General features: G+C 38.4%; 1 protein-coding gene across 5 annotated transcripts in view; it reads left to right on the forward strand.

Annotated features, from left to right (window-relative positions):
• LOC132815652 (sodium bicarbonate cotransporter 3-like) overlaps nt 1–18,695 on the forward strand; it is a 157,842-nt gene that overhangs the window by 51,594 nt on the left and 87,553 nt on the right. For 4 of the 5 annotated variants that reach the window (XM_060824640.1, XM_060824639.1, XM_060824635.1 and 1 more), the window contains exon 2: nt 16,219–16,300. In XM_060824640.1, coding sequence (XP_060680623.1) covers nt 16,219–16,300 — 82 coding nt within the window. Of the gene's footprint in view, nt 1–11,763; nt 11,846–16,218; nt 16,301–18,695 lie in introns of those variants that run through there. The other variant, XM_060824637.1, reaches the window with a different exon arrangement.

Consider the following 18,695-nt stretch of genomic DNA (forward strand, 5'->3'; position numbering starts at 1 on the left):
CGGAACTCCTCATGTAATGATGAACATTCTCTTTGAAATATTTTTAAAAAGTGCATGTATAAGTATGATTTAAAAGCTGCATTTTACAATTTGCAGTGTATCACCTTGAGTATGATGTTTGCTTGGTTCACAAGTGTCTCAATATGCAAATATGCTTGTACAATTGAAACACTAATTCCAAACAATAGCATTAATTATGACAGTCATCTATGAACCAAACATTACAGGTTGATTAGCAGAGATGAGCCGCCTTCATTTTCTGGAGATTTATTGTAGTTGTAAGCTGCTCCACTATTTACCACTGATTTCAGGCTCACTGGTCTATAGTTACCTGGCTTTTCCTTACCACCTTTTTCTTAAATACTGGCACCACGTTAGCAAACCTCCAGTCTTCTTCAAACTCACCTGTAACTATTGATATAAATATCTTCGCAAGGGGCCCAGCAATCACTTGCCTAGCTTCCTGCAAAGTTCGAGGGTTAAATGGATCAGATCCTGTGGATTTATCCACTTGTATGCATTTTAAGAATCCAGCTCCACCTCCTCTGTAATATGGACATTTTTCAAGATGGCACCATCTATTTTCCCACATTCTGTATCTTCCATGTCTTTCTCCACAGTAAATACTGTTGCAAAATACTTGATTGGTATCTCTTCCCATCTCCTGCCTTCCACACACAGGCTGCCTTTTTGATATTTAAGGGGCCCTATTCTCTCCCTAGTTACCCTTTTGTCCTTTTAATGTATTTATTGAATCCCTTTTGGATTCTCCTTAACCCTATTTGCCATAGCTATCTCATGTCTCCTTTTTTTGCCCTCCTGAGTATACTTTTAAGTATACTTAAGCATACTTTTAACTGCCTTTGTACTCCTAAGGATTCACTTGATGACTGCTGTCTATACCTGACATGCTTCCTTGCTTTCTCTTTCTTAACCAAGTCCTCAATTTCTCTGGTCATCTAGCATTCCTTACACCTACCAGCCTTTCCTTTCACCTTAACAGGAATATGCTGTTTCTGGATTCTTGTTATCTCATTTTTGGAGGCTTCCTATTTTCCAGCCATCTCTTTATCTGAAAATGTTTGCATTCAATCACCTTTTTGAAAGTTCTTGCCTAATACCGTCAAAATGGCCTTCCTCCAGTTTAGAACTTCAGCTTTTAGATCTGATCTATTCTTTTCCATCATTATTTTAAATCTGATTGAATTATGATTGCTCACTGGCCCTAAAGTGCTTCCTCCCCCACTGACACCTCAGTCACCTGCCCTACCTTATTTCCTAAGTGTAGGTCTAGTATTGCATCTTCTCTAGTAGATATATCCATATACTGAATCAGAAAATTTTCTTGTACACGCTTAATACCTCTCCATCTAAAACCTTAACACTATGACACTCCCAATCTGTTTGGAAATTTAAAATCCCCTACCATAACCATCCTATTTTTCTTAAAGATAGCTGAGATCTCCTTATAAATTTGTTTCTCAATTTCCCTCTGACTATTAGGGGGTCTATAATACAATCCCAATAAGGTGATCATCCCTTTCTTATTTCTCAGTTCCACCCAAATAACTTCCCTGGATGTATTCCCTAGGTGCAGTCATAATGCTATCCCTTATCAAAAATGCCACTCCCCCTCCTCTCTTGCCCCCCTTTTCTATCCTTCCTATAGCATTTGTATTCTGGAACATTAAAACTGCCAGACCTGTCTAGTCCTCTATGATATCCCTAGCCCTGAGTTCATCAGCCTTCCCTGTTAGGCCTCTTGCATTGAAATAAATGCAGATTAATTTCAGTCCTACCTTGTTCTCTGTTCTCTGCTTTATTCATGCCTTGTGTGACTATTTGGCTCACTCCTTTTCCCAACTGTACCAGTCTCTGGTCTCGTTCCTCACTATTTCCCTGTGTACAATGGCCACCTGCTGATCTCTCTCCACTTTTTGAGAAATTCTGCACCCTCTGATATCCTTGATCCTGGCACCGGGGAAGCCATTCTGATCTTTTGCTGCTGGCCACACACTAGTCAGTCTGACTAGAGTCCCCTATCACAATTGAAAACAAGGACTTGTCTGAGATATGAACCTGGAACCTCTTGCGCGTCTACACTGTACAAGGCCCTAAACGTGAATCTGAGTTCTCGCGGTCTTTATCCTTACGTCTTTTATTTAATGACTGGAACATGCATGCTTGTTAACGTCATACGTGGCTGGTGTTGCCTTGGATGTGAGCCTTGCTGTTGTTATCTTGGCATTTGAGCCACAAGACTATAAGCTGTTGGTTTTTCCAGCATGTAATGAATATTTGCATTGGATTTAGTGATCTTTTACCTTCTATCGCCATCCAACTTTTAAATACACTCTTTTTCCCCTAAATCCTAGCAGTTTTCTTTTTTGACAGTTTCATTTTCTTTTCTGTTGCCACTTCTCCATCACCTACTTCCATGACCAAATGGTGATATGAAAATAAAATCAAATAATTCATTGCCATACAGCTGAGGAACAGAAAGCTGCAAAACTGAAACGCTACAGCATTTCTACTTTATATGAGCAATTTTCATTTATGTGTAATCATTGGAATTTTTTGATAACTATAAACAAGTATGACAAAAATGACAATAGGCATGTAGTTTTTTAGCGAGGGAGTCTTAGAAAAAAATTAAATGTATGTAAAAATAAGGAAAATGTTTGACTCATTCTGGATTTAGGATCATCAGACTGAGTGCTGAACTGCTTATTATGGCAGGTAGTCTTAGCTCATTGTAGAGCAGCAAGCATTGTCATTTTATCAGTGGAAATATTACAAATTGTTGAAAGCAGAAAGAGTTGCCCATGGTCAAGTATGAGGAAATTTGTGCCTTTGGACAAAAGGTAGTGCTAGTTAACCTGTCTCTATAGCCATGATCTAGAAAATTGTAGCAATGTGAAAAAGATAGAGATCTATATAGTGATAAATTGTGTTGGTAGTGGGAGAAATATTATGAAAGCTATGGTAATTGTTTGTGAGATGTTAGACAAACACCAGTGAGACAAACCATATTCTCTCCATAGATGCTGCCAGACCTATTGAGTTTCTCTAGCACTTTCTGCTTTTGTTTCAGATTTCTAGCGTCTGTGGTTTTGCTTTGTATTATGATGATGTGGCAGATGTTAGTCATGAATGTGGAATGAACTGTCTCATCACCTAAAATATAGCCCCTAAAATTAGGTTCATGTTGATTTTGTATGCTTAAATATGTATGGGGTATGGTTATGTATGTATAGTCTTGTGGCTTAAGTTCAAACAGATCAACAATTTCTGCTGTTATCACAATTTTGCAGGTGAGAGTAAATTGGCACAAAGACTTGCAAGTGAAATGGGTAGAAACCTGGCACATGAAATTCAATATAGTGACAAAGAGAAAATATTAAATGGTGCTCTTTTCTTTTAAGAGGGGTGCATGAATAGGTACTTTACCTAGAAATTCACATACACAACGTTTTGGAGGTAGTAGGGGAAATTGGAACAAAGATCCATTTTTAAAAAAAAATTAAACCAAGGGTAATTTTAATCATCCTGTTCAGCTGTGTTATGACCCACCTCTGGAGTAGGTGGGGTTTGAACCCAGGCCTTCTGACCCAGAGGTAGGCTGTGCTACAACACCTTTAAAAGTAAAGTGTAAAATTGTTGCTGAAAGTTTGAGACTCTGATTAGGAGTTAGCTGAAGAATTGAGCTCAACCCTTGTATTCCACTGGTGGCCTGACTCTCTCATCCCTTGCAGTACTATGGCTTTTTGAGATCGTTGCACTCCTCCTCCAATTCTGGCTTTTGTGCATCTCTGTTTGTAATTACTGTACTATTGGCAGCTACAGCATCAACTACTATAAGCTTAATATCTGGAATTCCCTCCATAAACCTTTTTCATCTTGTTACCTCTTTTTTTTCCTTGTTTCTTTTCAAAGATGTTTGTTAAAGCTTGGCCAAGGTCATAGATTTTCTGTTAACTGCTTTCATTCTTAATAAATGACTCAGTATCAGATTTTGTTTGAGTGTGCACCAGTGCAGTGTCTGGGAACCTTTTAGATTAGATTAGATTCCCTACAGTATGGAAACAGGCCCTTCAGCCCAACAAGCCCACACTGACCCTCCGAAAAATAACCCACCCAGAGTCAATTTCCCCACGTTTACTCCTGACTAATGCACCTAATGCTATGGGCAATTTCGCATGGCCAATTCACCTGACCTGCACATCTTTTGGAATGTGGGAGGAAATCTGAGTACCTGGAGGAAACCCACACAGACACTGGGAGAATGTGCAAACTCCACACAGACAGTTGCTTGAGGGCGGGTCCCTGGTGCTGTGAGGCAGCAGTGCTAACCACTGAGCCACTGTGCCACCCTAACTTGTGTTTAAAAGTGCTACATATGTGCAAGATATCTTTTTAATATTGAACTGTTCATCTGATGCTACTTGCCAGTCTGAGACTCCTTCTAAGTGTTAAGTTCCATTAGGAACTAAAATGAAATTATTCTGTTTCAGGAACTAACAACTATTTCCCCCCAGTGTATTTGTTTAACGTGATTTTGCTTATAGCTCTCATTTTAATCTGCTGACCCTTGTTCCCATCGTTGTTATGTGGCGGAATGATGGCTCTCATTTCCAATAGCAGGCATTCTGTTTGCACCGATAGTGCCAGCTCTCATGTGGCATATGGCTTCAGTTTAGGGTTTGTTCCTGTGTTCTTGCCATGTATGTCCCTTTTATAGGTGTGGGTTTTTTCTGGCATTCTACTTAATTGACCTGCCATTACTGGAGCATTCATTACTTGTATGTGTCATCCTGTTCCCCTCTCCTCCTCTCCCCAATTGAAGAAAAATGCTCAGACACAATAGTTTTATCTTTTACTCCGGGCCCTGGAGGGAGAGAGAATGATTGCTCATGTGCATTGAGACAGCCACTGTTTAAGAAGGACAGTAAAGACCAGCCAGGGAACTATAGACTGGTGAGCCTGACCTCAGTGGTGGGCAAGTTGTTGTTGGAGGGAATCCTGAGGGACAGGATATACATGTATATGGAAAGGCAAGGACTGATTTCAGGATAGTCAATATGGCTTTGTGCATGGAAATCATGTCTCACAAACTTGATTGAGTTTTTTGAAGAAGTAACAAAGAAGATTGAGGGCCAAACAGTAGATGTGATCTATATGGACTTCAGTAAGGTGTTTGATTAGCAAGATTAGATCTCACGGAATACGAGGAGAACTAGTCATTTGGATACAGAACTGGCTCAACAGTAGAAGACAGTGTTGGTGAGGGTTGTTTTTCAGACTGGATGCCTGTGTCCAGCGGAGTGCTACAAGGATCGGTGCTGGGTCCTCTACTTTTTGTCATATACATAAATGATTTGGATGTGAGCATAAGAGGTACAATTAGTAAGTTTGCAGATGACACCAAAATTGAAGGTGTAGTGGACAGCAAAGAGGGTTACCTCAGATTACAACAGGATCTGGACCAGATGGGCCAATGGGCTGAGAAGTGGCAGATGGAGTTTAATTCCGATAAATGTGAGGTGCTGCATTTTGGGAAAGCAAATCTTAGTATGACTTATACACTTAATGGGAAAGTCCTAGGGAGTGTTGCTAAACAAAGAGACTTTGGAGTGCAGGTTCATAGTTCCTTGAAAGTGGAGTCGCAGGTAGATAGGATAGTGAAGAAGACATTTGGTATGCTTTCCTTTATTGGTCAGAGTATTGAGTACAGGTGTTAAGGTCATGTTGTGACTGTACAGGACATTGGTTAGGCCACTGTTGGAATATTGTGTGCAATTCTGGTCTCCTTCCTATTGGAAAGATGGTGTGAAACTCGAAAGCGTTCAGAAAAGATGTACAGGGATGTTGCCAGGGTTGGAGGATTTGAGCTATAGGGAGATGCTGAACAGGGTGGGGCTGTTTTTCCCTGGAGCGTTGGAGGCTGAGGGGTGATCTTCTAAAGGTTTACAAAATTGAGGGGCATGGATAGGATAAATAGACAAAGTCTTTTTCCCTGGGGTCGGGGAGTCCAGAACTAGAGGGCATAGGTCGAGGGTGAGAGGGGATAGATATGAAAGAAACCTAAGGGGCAGCTTTTTCACACAGAGGGTGGTAAGTGTATGGAATGCTGCAAATGTGTTGCTGGTCAAAGCACAGCAGGTTAGGCAGCATCTCAGGAATAGAGAATTCGACGTTTCGAGCATAAGCCCTTCATCAGGAATGACCTGCCAGAGGATGTGCTGGTGGCTGGTACAATTGCAACATTTAAGAGGCATTTAGATGGGTATATGCATAGGAAAGGTTTGGAGGGATGTGGGCCAAGTGCTGGCAGGTGGGACTAGATTTGATTGGGATATCTGGTCGGCATGAATGGGTTGGACTGAAGGGTCTGTTTCCATGTTGTACATCTCTATGACTCTGAGTTCACTGTTTTCTTTGGAGCAGCAGTTTCTCAATTTTATATAGTCACTTTACAGAGTGATACATTCAGATAAGGCAACATACATATTAATTGGGTGACCTTTACAATCAGCAAGTGTCAATAGTAAAGATTAAACTATCTGCTGTTATGCAATGAATAACTGACTTCACTTAAATATTTTTCACCTTGTTAAACTAAACTCATATACTCAATACTACCTCATCTTGTTAAATGGCTCTACATAATGAATGCTTTCCACCATGTTAACCCATTACCCTTGCCTCCAGTACCCCATTGTTAACAGTAAGTTTATCTGATCTGAGTCATGCTCAGCTGAACCTCTTGTTTCACAAAACTTACAATTTAACTCTTTTCCTGCTTGCTTATACCCCATATACATAGACATCTTCCACTTCATATGAGAATGTAAGAACTGTTGAAGTCAACTCATTTGGCAAAGGTAATCTAGAGGTGTTGACTGGCATATATAGAGTGGATAGCCAGAGACTTTTTTTCCCATGACGGAAATGTCTGTCACGCAAGGGCATCATTTTGAGGTAATTGGAGGAAGGTTTAGTGGAAATATCAGGTGGGTTCTTTACACAGAGTGGTGGGTGCATGGAATGGACTGCTGGCAATTGTAGTAGAGTCTGATTCATGAGGGATGTTCAAGCGACACTTGGATAGACACATGCAAGATTAGCACAGTGAAGGGTATATAGGTTAGTCTGATCTTAAAGTAGGATTAAAAAGCTGCCACAACACAGAGGGTCGAAGGGTCTGTACTGTGCTGTACTGTTCTATGTTCTAAAGAGCCCATCAGCATTCCCAATAAATTGTATGACTGGTGCTTATTTGTATAACCGTATGAACTGATAGCAACATTGCTCACTCTGCGAATGGCTGTCTACTTGTATGAGGATTAAACATTGTAGTCAATGATCTGTCAGTTTGGTAAATTCCTGACCATACAAGTATTGGTGGACACAAACAGAAGTAGCTGAAAAAATCTCAGCAGATCTGGCAGCATCTGTGAAGAGAAATCAGTTAACTTTTCTGGTCTGGTGACTCTTTCCTCAGAACTCAAGTATTAGGGAAATTGTCTAATGTCAAAAATGATACCGAGAGCCTTTCTTCCTTGAGCTGTGCAATGTTCACTTTTGCTTTGTTTAACTCTTGATCAAAATGCTTTTTGCTTCTCCTCACTATTGAGTAATATGTGAGAAACAACTGCTCCCATTCCATACAATGATGCACAACATGCTAATTGCAAAGATTTGAATGGTTGCAAGACCGGGGACAAACCTGCTATTATAACTTAACAGCCCCAAAAATCATTGTTGCCATTTTACATTTTTAGGTGCTGGTGCCTCCATAACGGCTTTTGTTTGAGAAGGTACCTTGTGTAGTCCCTTAATGCCAATGACAAGGCCTAAATATTCAGTAGAATAAATTTTTTTCAAAAAAATCACCCTTTCCTTTCCTCACTCGTCAGCCATAATCTTTAAGTTTCCTCAGAATAACATTGAAATTGTGGAGATGTTCTTTCTCCATCCCTTTCCGTCCCATGACTGAAATATACTGCAGGTAACACCTGGACATCTTAAAATCTGACGCATGGCATGTTGAAATAATGCAGATGTGATTCCCAGTGGAAGTCTATTGTTTCTGTAACCCAGGATCTGGAGAAAGGCTTAACTGAGGTCAATTTTGCTGAAAAGCTGACTTCCGTCTGGTCCAAGTTGGGTTTTTCCAACAATCGGCAATGGATTCATGGCCATCATTACACTCTCTTAATTACAGTTTTCTTTGAATTGAATTCACATTCCATCATCTGCCATGGCAGGATTTGAACCTGGGTACCCAGCACATTACCCGGGCTTCTGGATTAACAATCCAGTGATAACACTACTCAGGCATTGCTTGTCTTGCTCCATCTGGTCCAACAAAGAGGTCATCAGTTAAAGGCAAAGGATGTGCTATGCACACAGTACTGAATTAATTGTAACCTTTAAAATCACTACACGTGTACCAATCCATCAACCTTTATAACTGGCATAATAGGTATGGTCCGATCACTTTCAATTATGGGTTCATGGACTCCCATTTTGACCAGCTTGCCTAACTTTCCATAACAAGGAGAAAGTGAGGTCTGCAGATGCTGGAGATCAGAGCTGAAAATGTATTGCTGGAAAAGTGCAGCAGGTCAGGCAGCATCCAAGGAACAGGAAATTCGACGTTTCGGGCATAAACCCTTCTTCAGGATTATGCCCGAAACATCGAATTTCCTATTCCTTGGATGCTGCCTGACCTGCTGCGCTTTTCCAGTAACACGTTTTCAGCTAACTTTCCACAACCTTTTGATCCGATTGTATCTACCTTGAGAACATTTTTTTTGATTCTCACCCTTGATTTTCAATTTGACAGAGATCAATTCCATGATTCCCAGATCCCCATGGAAAACAATGGCATGTTTAGAATGTGTAAAATAGGTGGTGCTAAAGTTTTCATGAATATTGTGCTACACAAGCCCTTACCATTTGGAACAAAGAAATAACAGCAGGAACTTTTTTGCTCCATGAGACTGCAAAGAAAATACCGAGAGCTCTAACTCCAACACAATATATTCCAATATATTGATCTAGTTAACAAAATTGAAACAACAGATATAGTTGCCAGAGTTCCTGATTATCATGGAGGGAGACTTGAAGGAATGCTCTTGTATGATTTTCTTCTCCTGACTTAAATACAGTATTTGGAACATCTGCCACAAACTCTGGCCCTTCGCCCTTCCCTTTTCTGTCTTCTGAGGAGTCAGTTTCAAAAAACCTATGAAGAGATAGCAGAAATCTTACAGAACCTTTTTTCATCAAAATTATTGGTTTCACTGAACAGTTCAGATTTAACAAACCAGTATGATAAAGTTGATAGAATCCTAAAAATTCAGGGCCAACTTAAATAATGCTATCAGAGACAGAGGTAGTCTGGTGTGTAGTTTAGGATGTGATGTAATCCAGAAGAGATCAATGATAGAAAGGACTGTAGACATGTTTTTAAAAAAAAAAGCTCTGGAAATAGCAGTCTCAACAGAATTAGTATCCAAGGAAGCTCAACAGCTAATCTCAACCATGAGCAAGCATGTTTGAGGAAGAGACAACATAGAACAAAAGTATAGAAACTGAAAGAAGAAAATCTGCACAGTACAAAAAGGGCATGAGAAAAGCCCAGAATCTCCACTCGAAGAAGAGTTGCTATTAAACATATTGGACATTGCTGGTGACACCAATCAATACTTGGTCATCCCTTGCTGAATGGCAAGCTGGCATGAACCGGAGGGTGACGCTGGAGTGAGGTTTATATTGCTACCTCTAAATGTTTGAGGAGGGGATGGGTCACATTGCATCACAATCAACAAAAGTTGTATTAGGAACATTAACCTGATAAATTGGTGCCTTTTAAAGAGGTTGTATCAATCTGAATATTTGCCCTTACACATTAAATGAAATTTTTCAGTTTTACTGAGAAAAGTTTGAAAAACAAATTCAACTGGGCTGAAGTAAATCACTCAAAGTTTGGAAGACCAGTGCAGATACAATAGGTTGAATGGCCTCCTTCTACACCGTAACAATTTTCTGTTTGTGAATCATTGTCTCTGAAGGATTAGGTCCAAATCTCTGGATTACTGGTTGAATAACATTATCTCTATGCAGCAGTCTACTGCTTCACCAATTTTGTTTCCTCCTCCGTTTCTGTTGTTCTCTTGAATGATTGATTGATTTTCCTTTCCTCAGTTAAATATTTGGAGCATCCGCCATCCTTCGCTCTTCGTTGCTTCAGCTGAAACCTTCACACCTTTGTCATAGTCATACAATGCAGAAACAGATCCTTTGGTCCAACTCATCTGTGCTCATGAAGATTCCCAAACTAACTGATCCCATTTGCTTGTGGTTGACCCACTTACCTCTAAACCGTTCTTATTCATATACCTGTCCCAATGTCTCTCCAAACTTTGTGACCGTACCTGCATTTACGACTCCGTCTAACATTTATTTCCACATACGAACCACCCCGTGTAAAAACTTGCCCCTTGCATCCATTTTAAACCCTTCTCTCACCTTTTTAAAAATATGCCCCTTAATTTTGAATTCCCCTACCCTGGGAAAAAGACCATTTTGCTATTCCCCTTATTTATGCCTCTTGATTTTATAAACCTCTAAGGTCATCCTTCAACCACTGATCCTGCAATGAAAAAAATCCCAGCCTACTCTTCCACTCAAACCAAGAGTTTAGTGAGAATGAGGAACTAAACTAAAAAGCAGTACAAGTATAGAAATAGTACCAAAATGAATGGGACTAAGTGACAACACGCCCGGATCTGATGACTTCCATCTTAGGATTTAAAAAGAGAAACTGCATTTCTAGTGGATGCATTGCTCTCTGCCTTCCAGAATTCTGTGGGTTCTAAGACTGTTTCAAAACACTAGAAGATTGCTTACATGGCTGGCTTTTGCACGCTGTGAGGAAAGTTAAAACACAAGCAGGGAATTAAAGGCTGGTTATCCTGGCAGCATTAGGGAGGAAATGCTGTAATCGAATATTGGTAAGTGGGATGGAATCTTCTCCATTTTTCTGGTGCTGAGCATGGAGACATGTTCTTTATAAACTTTTACTGTTGGGAGGTTAGTAGGAAAATATAAATGTCAATTGATCAAACATTCTGTTGCCTTTCCTGTGCTGAGTCCTGCTCAATCATTTTACCAATTTTTATTTTAACTATTGGCTATTGATCGCTCAACTACTGTTAATGTTTCAAGCCACCCCATTAATACAAAATATTTTTAGAACTGAACTTGTCACCAGAGTAGGTGCACATATGATGATATGTCTTGATTTGTCTATAACCCATGTTGTGTAATTCTTATCCATGAATCTCTGCTTCTTTACTCCCAGTTCTTTTTAAAATCCTTTTTGTTTGAGCAAGTTTTTGGGCAATTCCGAATATTTCCTTTTTTTTAGCTTGACATCCATTTCCTCTATACCTCTGGAGCATTTTGAGATGTACTGCTGTAACTGCTATTAATTTAATAGAGAATTTTGTTTAAGGTGTACTTTGAAATCATGTGATATAGTACTGTATAATGCAAAGAAACATCGTTCACATGATTTGCATTTTATCACTGGGTGTATTTTCTGAAGTTGTCTTGAGATTGGCAGAGAAAAAAGTGTGGTTGGTATTTTAGATTTAGTTGCTGTGCAATATAAACCCCCTGTCCTCCAGCATAACCTTGGTGCTGTTTGGGAGAGCAGTTAGCACAGTTGCTGTTGCATCTATTCCTAATCAAGACTACATTCACTCAACCACTGAAGAAACGTAAGAACATGCAGTCTACGCATTATTTCTTGATGCCACCAAAAAGCCAAGTACTAAATTATTTTCATTATGTTCAATGCTTTTACAAATTTTATGACCATCATATGACCATTTACTTTGTAATCTGTATAGCTTGCTAATCAGCCAGTTTGTTCTTTGTCTAAAAATTGTTGCTGTATCCTTGACAGGAGCCTAATCTATTAAAGTACACCAAGTTCTTATAGTTAAGGCTTATTTAAAATTAGAGATGGTATTTTAAACAATTTTTTTTGTTCTACAAGTGAGAAGGTTGATTGAGATTTTGCTATCATGAATATTGTGGAATATGTAAATTTCAATTATGTTATTTGTTTGAAAATCTTTGCTTTATATTCAAAGTTATAGCTGCAGTGTCCCAAAAAGAGCCAAAACTGAAAATATTGTCAGACGTATTTTCAGCTGGACACTACGCTATACCAGCTGAGTTTACTTTTTAAAAGCTAGTTCTTCTCATGCATATTAGGATGCATTGTTGGAATAGTATAGGTATTGAAGCTTTCAAATTAAATCGTGAACTATCATGACTATTTTGCCTTGTGAATTTCTCAGTGCTCTTGAAATAATTATCTGCCAGATTAACAATTGTGTAATTTTAGACTCCTCACTTAGGAATTCAATTTTTCATTATCTGTGATGTATTGTTGGTTCAAAAAATTCAGAGTTGCCCACAAAGTTATTAGCTCTCTAGTCAGGTAAGGTGTGACAATATCTGGATCATTTTAAAATTGGATTTAATTTTTTTGTGCAGCATTGCAACTGATTTTATCATGTTCAGTCTTATTCATGACTTTTAAAGGGCGTTCGCATTTGTAAGAAAAACACTGATATAACGTCCTATAACATTGACAATTGGAAAATTATAGCAGGTTAGTTGTGCGCTTAAAAGTGATGTTCTATGCCTGGCATCATCATGTAATAAGTTACAGGAAAGAAAGTGAAGTTGTCCATTAAAGCTGAACATAGAAGGATTACTGCCAAGGTTGGAACCAAAACAGTAAAAGCCTTTCTCTTTGATCCATATTGCTGTGAAATCAAGCTGGTTAAATTTGTGATAGGGAAAGAACAATGCACCTATTTTTTGATTTTTAATAGCTCATTCCTGCATTTACTTGCATCTGCTTCTGTCGATTCCTCCCCATCTTCCCTTGTGACCCCACCTACCCCTTGAACATGCTTGATGTTCACCACTTCATCTTTCAGGCTCTTATACCTATTTGCTTTTCTTGTTTTCTCTCTTGCAAGACTCTTAGCTATTTGTCTATTTGACCAAGTTTTTTCATCTTCCTGAACATCTTTGGTAGTAATTTGGAGTCAAATTTTGCTTTGTGAAAATTTTAGTCAATAAAATGTGCATGTAATAGTTTGTGTAAACCTGTGGTAATTCCAAAGATGCTTATTGAAAACTGCCTGTGCTGAACTTGCCATCTGGGATAAATGAACTTAAAGCATGGGGCAATGTGGAAGCTAGTCAGAAGTGAATCGTTTTGACAGTTGAGGTCAAACTATTTTTGATTTTCCTCAAGGAGAGTTTAGAAACATACACACTCTGTTGAAGAAACATCTAAATATAGAGGCAACTGAACTGTCAATGATTTAGCATATGACGTTGGCTTTGAGATTAAAAGACTTTCAGGATCATGAGCTTATGTGATAAAGCTTTTGAAACCTTTTAGGTCCTTCGTTTTAGCTTTGTAAGGATCAATAGTGAGGCATTGCTACAAGCAATCTTGTGCAAATTAGTTAATTCCTTTTGAAAATCTGCAACTATCTAAGCATTCTGCTGTGTCTAGGCATTTTCTACAGAAGTATTTTTGAATGCATATGTTAAAGAAACTTTGAATAATTTTAATTTTTAATATTTATTCAATTAAAATTGTGTGGTTAAATACTGGGTGTGGGGGAAAAAAGACTTCGGCAAAGGAAACAGGCGAAGAAATGGCAGCCATCCCAAGTTGTGTCTACAACAGGACAAAGCTGAAGAAACAGAACTCTCAAAAATTGAATCATGCATAAATTGCAAGCCTAATTGAAGACAAAAATTACTTGAATTTAGAATTTACCTATTTAAACTTGATTGGATGCTTCAGGTATGTTAACTTGAATTTACATCATTCTAAGAGCAAATATTTGGTTGTGGTATTGCTTTGACAGTTTGCTTAAGTGAAATGGTTAGGCAAGTGAAATAATATAGAAGTTTTATTGATGCAGAACTGATTTTGGTTCCCTATACAAAGAATTAGTAGTGCGGGCAGCATTCAGAACTTCCTGCTGCTCTGGCTGCTAGTAAACTGTTGATTATTTGGAAGATTGCTCGTTTCCATCCTTGCCTCAACTGCTGAATCCCTCATTGATGCCTTACTTAATTCCCCACTTGACTATTCAAATTCTCTCCTGGCTGGGCTGTTTGCTTTCGCTGTTAGCCCAACACTGCCTCAGGTTTAAACTTCTTAAAGATATCTCCTTGCCCTTTCCTTTCCTTACATCTGTAACTTCATCCAACACTCTAATCCTTTGCGATCCCTCCCCTTCTCCAATTCTGCCATCTTGTACATATCTGTACTTAATTGCTCCATGATTCGGTGTGCTTTTAGCTATCTTGGCCTTAAATGTTGGAAATTGCCTTACTAAACTACTTTGCCACTCTACATTTCTGTCCTTCTTTTACGTTGATCCCTCGATGTTGCCTCTTATGACCAACCTTCTCTTATCTGTCTTAATGTCTCATCATGTGGCTTGGAGTCAAAAATGTTTGTTGATGACACTCCTGTTGAAAGCAGTGAGACGTTTTGGTATGCTGTAAGCCTGATATAAATAGGCAAGAGTACGAGTCACTAATTTGATGTTGGGACGATTAGGATGATCACCTCATCTTTAGTTAGAGATTGTAGTCTAAGTGAAAAGCATCTTTGCATTCTGATAAATGCTCCATGAGTTAACTGATTCATGATGCCTGAAAGCAAATACCATGTAGAAAATTTGATTTGCAACTAAATTCTACAAATCTAGCAATTTGTGGTGCGATACTGTGAACACTGATATTTAGTGGGGAAAATCCAATTAGTTCCCTTCTTCCTTTCCAGTCATGATTCTTGTTTTCCAAATAAATAAATGAAGAAAAGTCTCCTAGTGAATATTGCATTAGATCAAAATAAGAATGTATTTCATTTTCCATGTCCACATCAGCTTTTTGAAAGAACAACTTGGTTGGTCTTTACCAATAAACCACTCTCTGTCCTAATGTCGCTAGACCAGTAAATTATCCTATGGCTCTAAATTACTAGAGATCTGTATTTGAATTCCACTATGGAAGATGGTAAAGTTTGAAATCAAATTTAAAAACTAGTTTGAGGGTGGCCATGTAACCACCTGTTGATTTGTTGTAAACACCCATCTAGTTCACAAATGCCTTTTGGGAAAGAAATTACCATTCTTACCTGGTCTAGCCTACATGTGATTTCAGCCTCAACACAAATTGGCCTCAGGAGTCTGACTCTGACTCTGCCTTAAAAATGTGTTTTGATGGGAAACCATGCTTCAATTAAAGCCTTCACTTCAAGTCCTGGTTTTAAGAATGCAACCCCGATTTTGAGAGATGGCCTTGTATAACAAGGAAAAACTGACCGCTGGGTTGTTTCTCCAGCCCAAAATAACCCATTGGCTTCCACTTTGTTAAATTTTGAACTCAATTTTAAATTTTTCTTGTAACTGGAACATTTTGAGACATCCTATTAATCTTCAGTTTTGTGCAGAGTGTGAATATTGTATTTTGAAAACAAAGCTGGAAATGCACCACAGATCTGGCAGCATCTGTGATAAGAGCAACAGATTAATGTTTTAGATTGTTGACTTTTCATCTCTGTACAAAAAACAACAGGTTTGAAGCAAGTGTAGAAGCAGGGGAAGGAAATACCTGTGATATGGTGGAAGGCAGGAGATAAATGATGATGAAGGAATAATAGCTCCTGGGAAAAAGTTGGTGATAAGTAAATAAGCAAATGGCATGCCTACAGTATGTAAATATGAAGCCAAATCCTCAACAGCAGTTGGCACCCAGAAGCAAACAAAATGATAGCAGAGGTTATGATTTGACGTTATTGATCTCTATCTTGTGTGTGAAGTGGAAATAATTTGTGCTATTCCTTGAGCTTTAACCTGTAAAGAAAACAGTGCAAGTGGGCAACTTCTTGGATTTCAGGGGCTGGGTGCACATGACCTGTGTATTGCAATCGGTACACTCTTGATTTAAGGAATTATATTGAATGCTTATCTAACAGGTTGCATTAAGTACACTATACGTCAGCAATATTTGCAAAATTGCATTTTGAAGTTATTCCAGAAATATAGGAAAGACTAATTCCTAATCGTGTTGCATTTCTCTTTTTAGCGACATGATGAAGAAGCTATTGTGGATTTGGGAAAAACGAGTACAATTGTCAATACAAACTTTGAGAAAGAAGAACTAGAGAGTAAGTTTGCAAAAAATGTTATCTTTTCAAAATTTATTTGCTGTTTTGAAGCTTACATTTTAATTGTAATTTCATGTTGACTGTTTTACATTTTACAATTTGCTTTTTGAATACATGGAAGCCTGTTTAATTAATTAAAATTTCTTGAAGTGATCTTGAAGCTGCTTTACTGTAGGAAAAAAGTTCAATTATATTCCACACGAGTATTCGTTGGCGATTGCTAACCAATCTAATAAGTTGTTTTGATGTAAGATGTTCTTCACAGGATATATTTGATGCTTCTGTTTTTGTGGATTTAGATTTCTGCCAGCTTCAGTATAAATGTGAGCAATTAGAAAATACATATCGCAATCAGGGGATTGATCTGGATAACTGAAGTACCAAACAACAAAATGTATCCACAACAGTATGTGGAATATATTTGAGTGGGAATGTTGCAGTTTGTTTTCTTTGTCTTCATGCTCCTTTTGACTTCTCAATTTTCAGTCATTTCAGGATTAGCACGCCACAAAACTGTTCTTTTCAGGATTAGTCACTTCCTTCTGCAACTGAAGTTGCGATTGTGCACCAAAGTTCACTCATTCATTTTTAAATCTAAAATACAGTGCATGCACACACCCAACTTTTTTATAAAATGTATTCCTACAATCGTGTAAGTATTTTTGGTGAGCGAAAACGATGGATTCATAGTTATCATCTGTGACTTAGTGTATCAGTCTTTCATATCAGTGGCGGATGACATCGGCATGTACATTTCTGATACTGCTGGCAGAATTGTGAATCCATAAAAACAGCAATAGCAAATTGTATCGTGTGGCAGTACTTCCTAAATGTTTACCCATTTTGACTCTTGAAAATTGCTGCAACCCTCGAAGTGAGAACTGTGTGTTGGGAAGGGAGGAGGGGTTCTGTGAAAGAGGGGGACCTCTGTTAGAGCAGGAGCATAGCTGCTTTTACTCCGCTCCAATGTGTCCATTGCTGTCTTTGCACTCAGGACCCAAAATTTCAGCTCACACCCCATATTGCTATACCGTTTTAGATTAGATTAGCTAGAGTGTGGAAACAGGCCCTTCAGCCCAACAAGTCCTCACCGATCTTCTGGAGAGTAACCCACGCATTTCCCTCTGACTAATGCCCCTAACATTTCATGTTATTTAGAATCTAGCATGTAGTCTATGTAATGTCAAAATACAATGTTCAAAAACTAAATTCTTGGGACTGCTACCTGTTGCAATGTGAGTGTGGATGCTTTTGAAAACTTTTGTGATTCTTATTATGTGTCAAGTTTTATCAAGTACGCATTTAATATTTTTTAAAAAGTTATTCTACGAATAAAATTTACAAGGGAAAAATTGCAAAAACATTTGCTTGCAAATCATGCAATATTCAAGCAAAAATTCAGCATGTCCCAAGAATACATGTTCCACTCATTTGTTTGTAACTATCTTAATATTTACAAATCGCATTTCATATTAGACAGGAAGCCCGAGGGCAAAATATTTCAAATTTAAATTTCAGTGAGTGGAACAGATATAAAGTTCTTTCCAACTTGCTTCAATCTGAGGTGTCTCAATATATTTTAAATACTCTCGAGTAGGAACATATTCTTTGTGAGGCAAAGAGCATGAAAGATACAATAATTTCCAGCCATTGGGTTGCTTTGGCTACCAGGTCTTTGGCAACAACCTTTCCCCATTGTGCTGAGGGGTAGCTGCCACTGCTTTAGTATGACACTCAGCATGTAGTTTTGACTCTTGGAATGTGCCAGTCTGAAATACCTGATGAAGGACAAAAACATGCAGTGGAAGATATCTGGGAAGGCAGTGGCCGAGTGGTATATTTGCAATGCTATTAAGTCAGACGCCCAGGTAATGTTCTAGAGACCTGAATTCAAATCCCACTGTGCCAGATGGAATTTAAATGGAACAAGAATCTGGAATTAAGTCAAATAATGATCATGAAACTGTTGTTGATTGTTGCAAAGGCCCACATGATTCACTAATGCCTTTTGATGCTACATATTTGCCTTTTTAAGGCTGGAGTCAGAAAATCAATGAATACTCAGGAGCCAGTGTCTTGACTTTTTCTTAAACCTCTGCCCAGATACTCACTCTTAATCTCTACTACCTCTCTGATTTCCTTGTGAATTGTAAATCACTCCTGATGCTTCATCCAGACTGGTCAACTTGATCAATATAGAAGACGACCTAGATTATTAAGTCAAAATAATTTGGTTTTATGATTCAATCTTTCAATTTCTGTTCTGTCTAATCGTTGAGGATTCTTTTGTTAGTTCTTTCTACCCCATCCGTTTCCAGCCCTGGGCTAAGCAATTAATAAGGATTAAGTAGTTTAATTTTTTTTGTTTTATTTTCAGTTCATGAAAATTCATCTC

Source organism: Hemiscyllium ocellatum, chromosome 5 (assembly GCF_020745735.1).
Source record: "Hemiscyllium ocellatum isolate sHemOce1 chromosome 5, sHemOce1.pat.X.cur, whole genome shotgun sequence".
Classification (NCBI taxonomy): Eukaryota; Metazoa; Chordata; class Chondrichthyes; order Orectolobiformes; family Hemiscylliidae; genus Hemiscyllium; species Hemiscyllium ocellatum.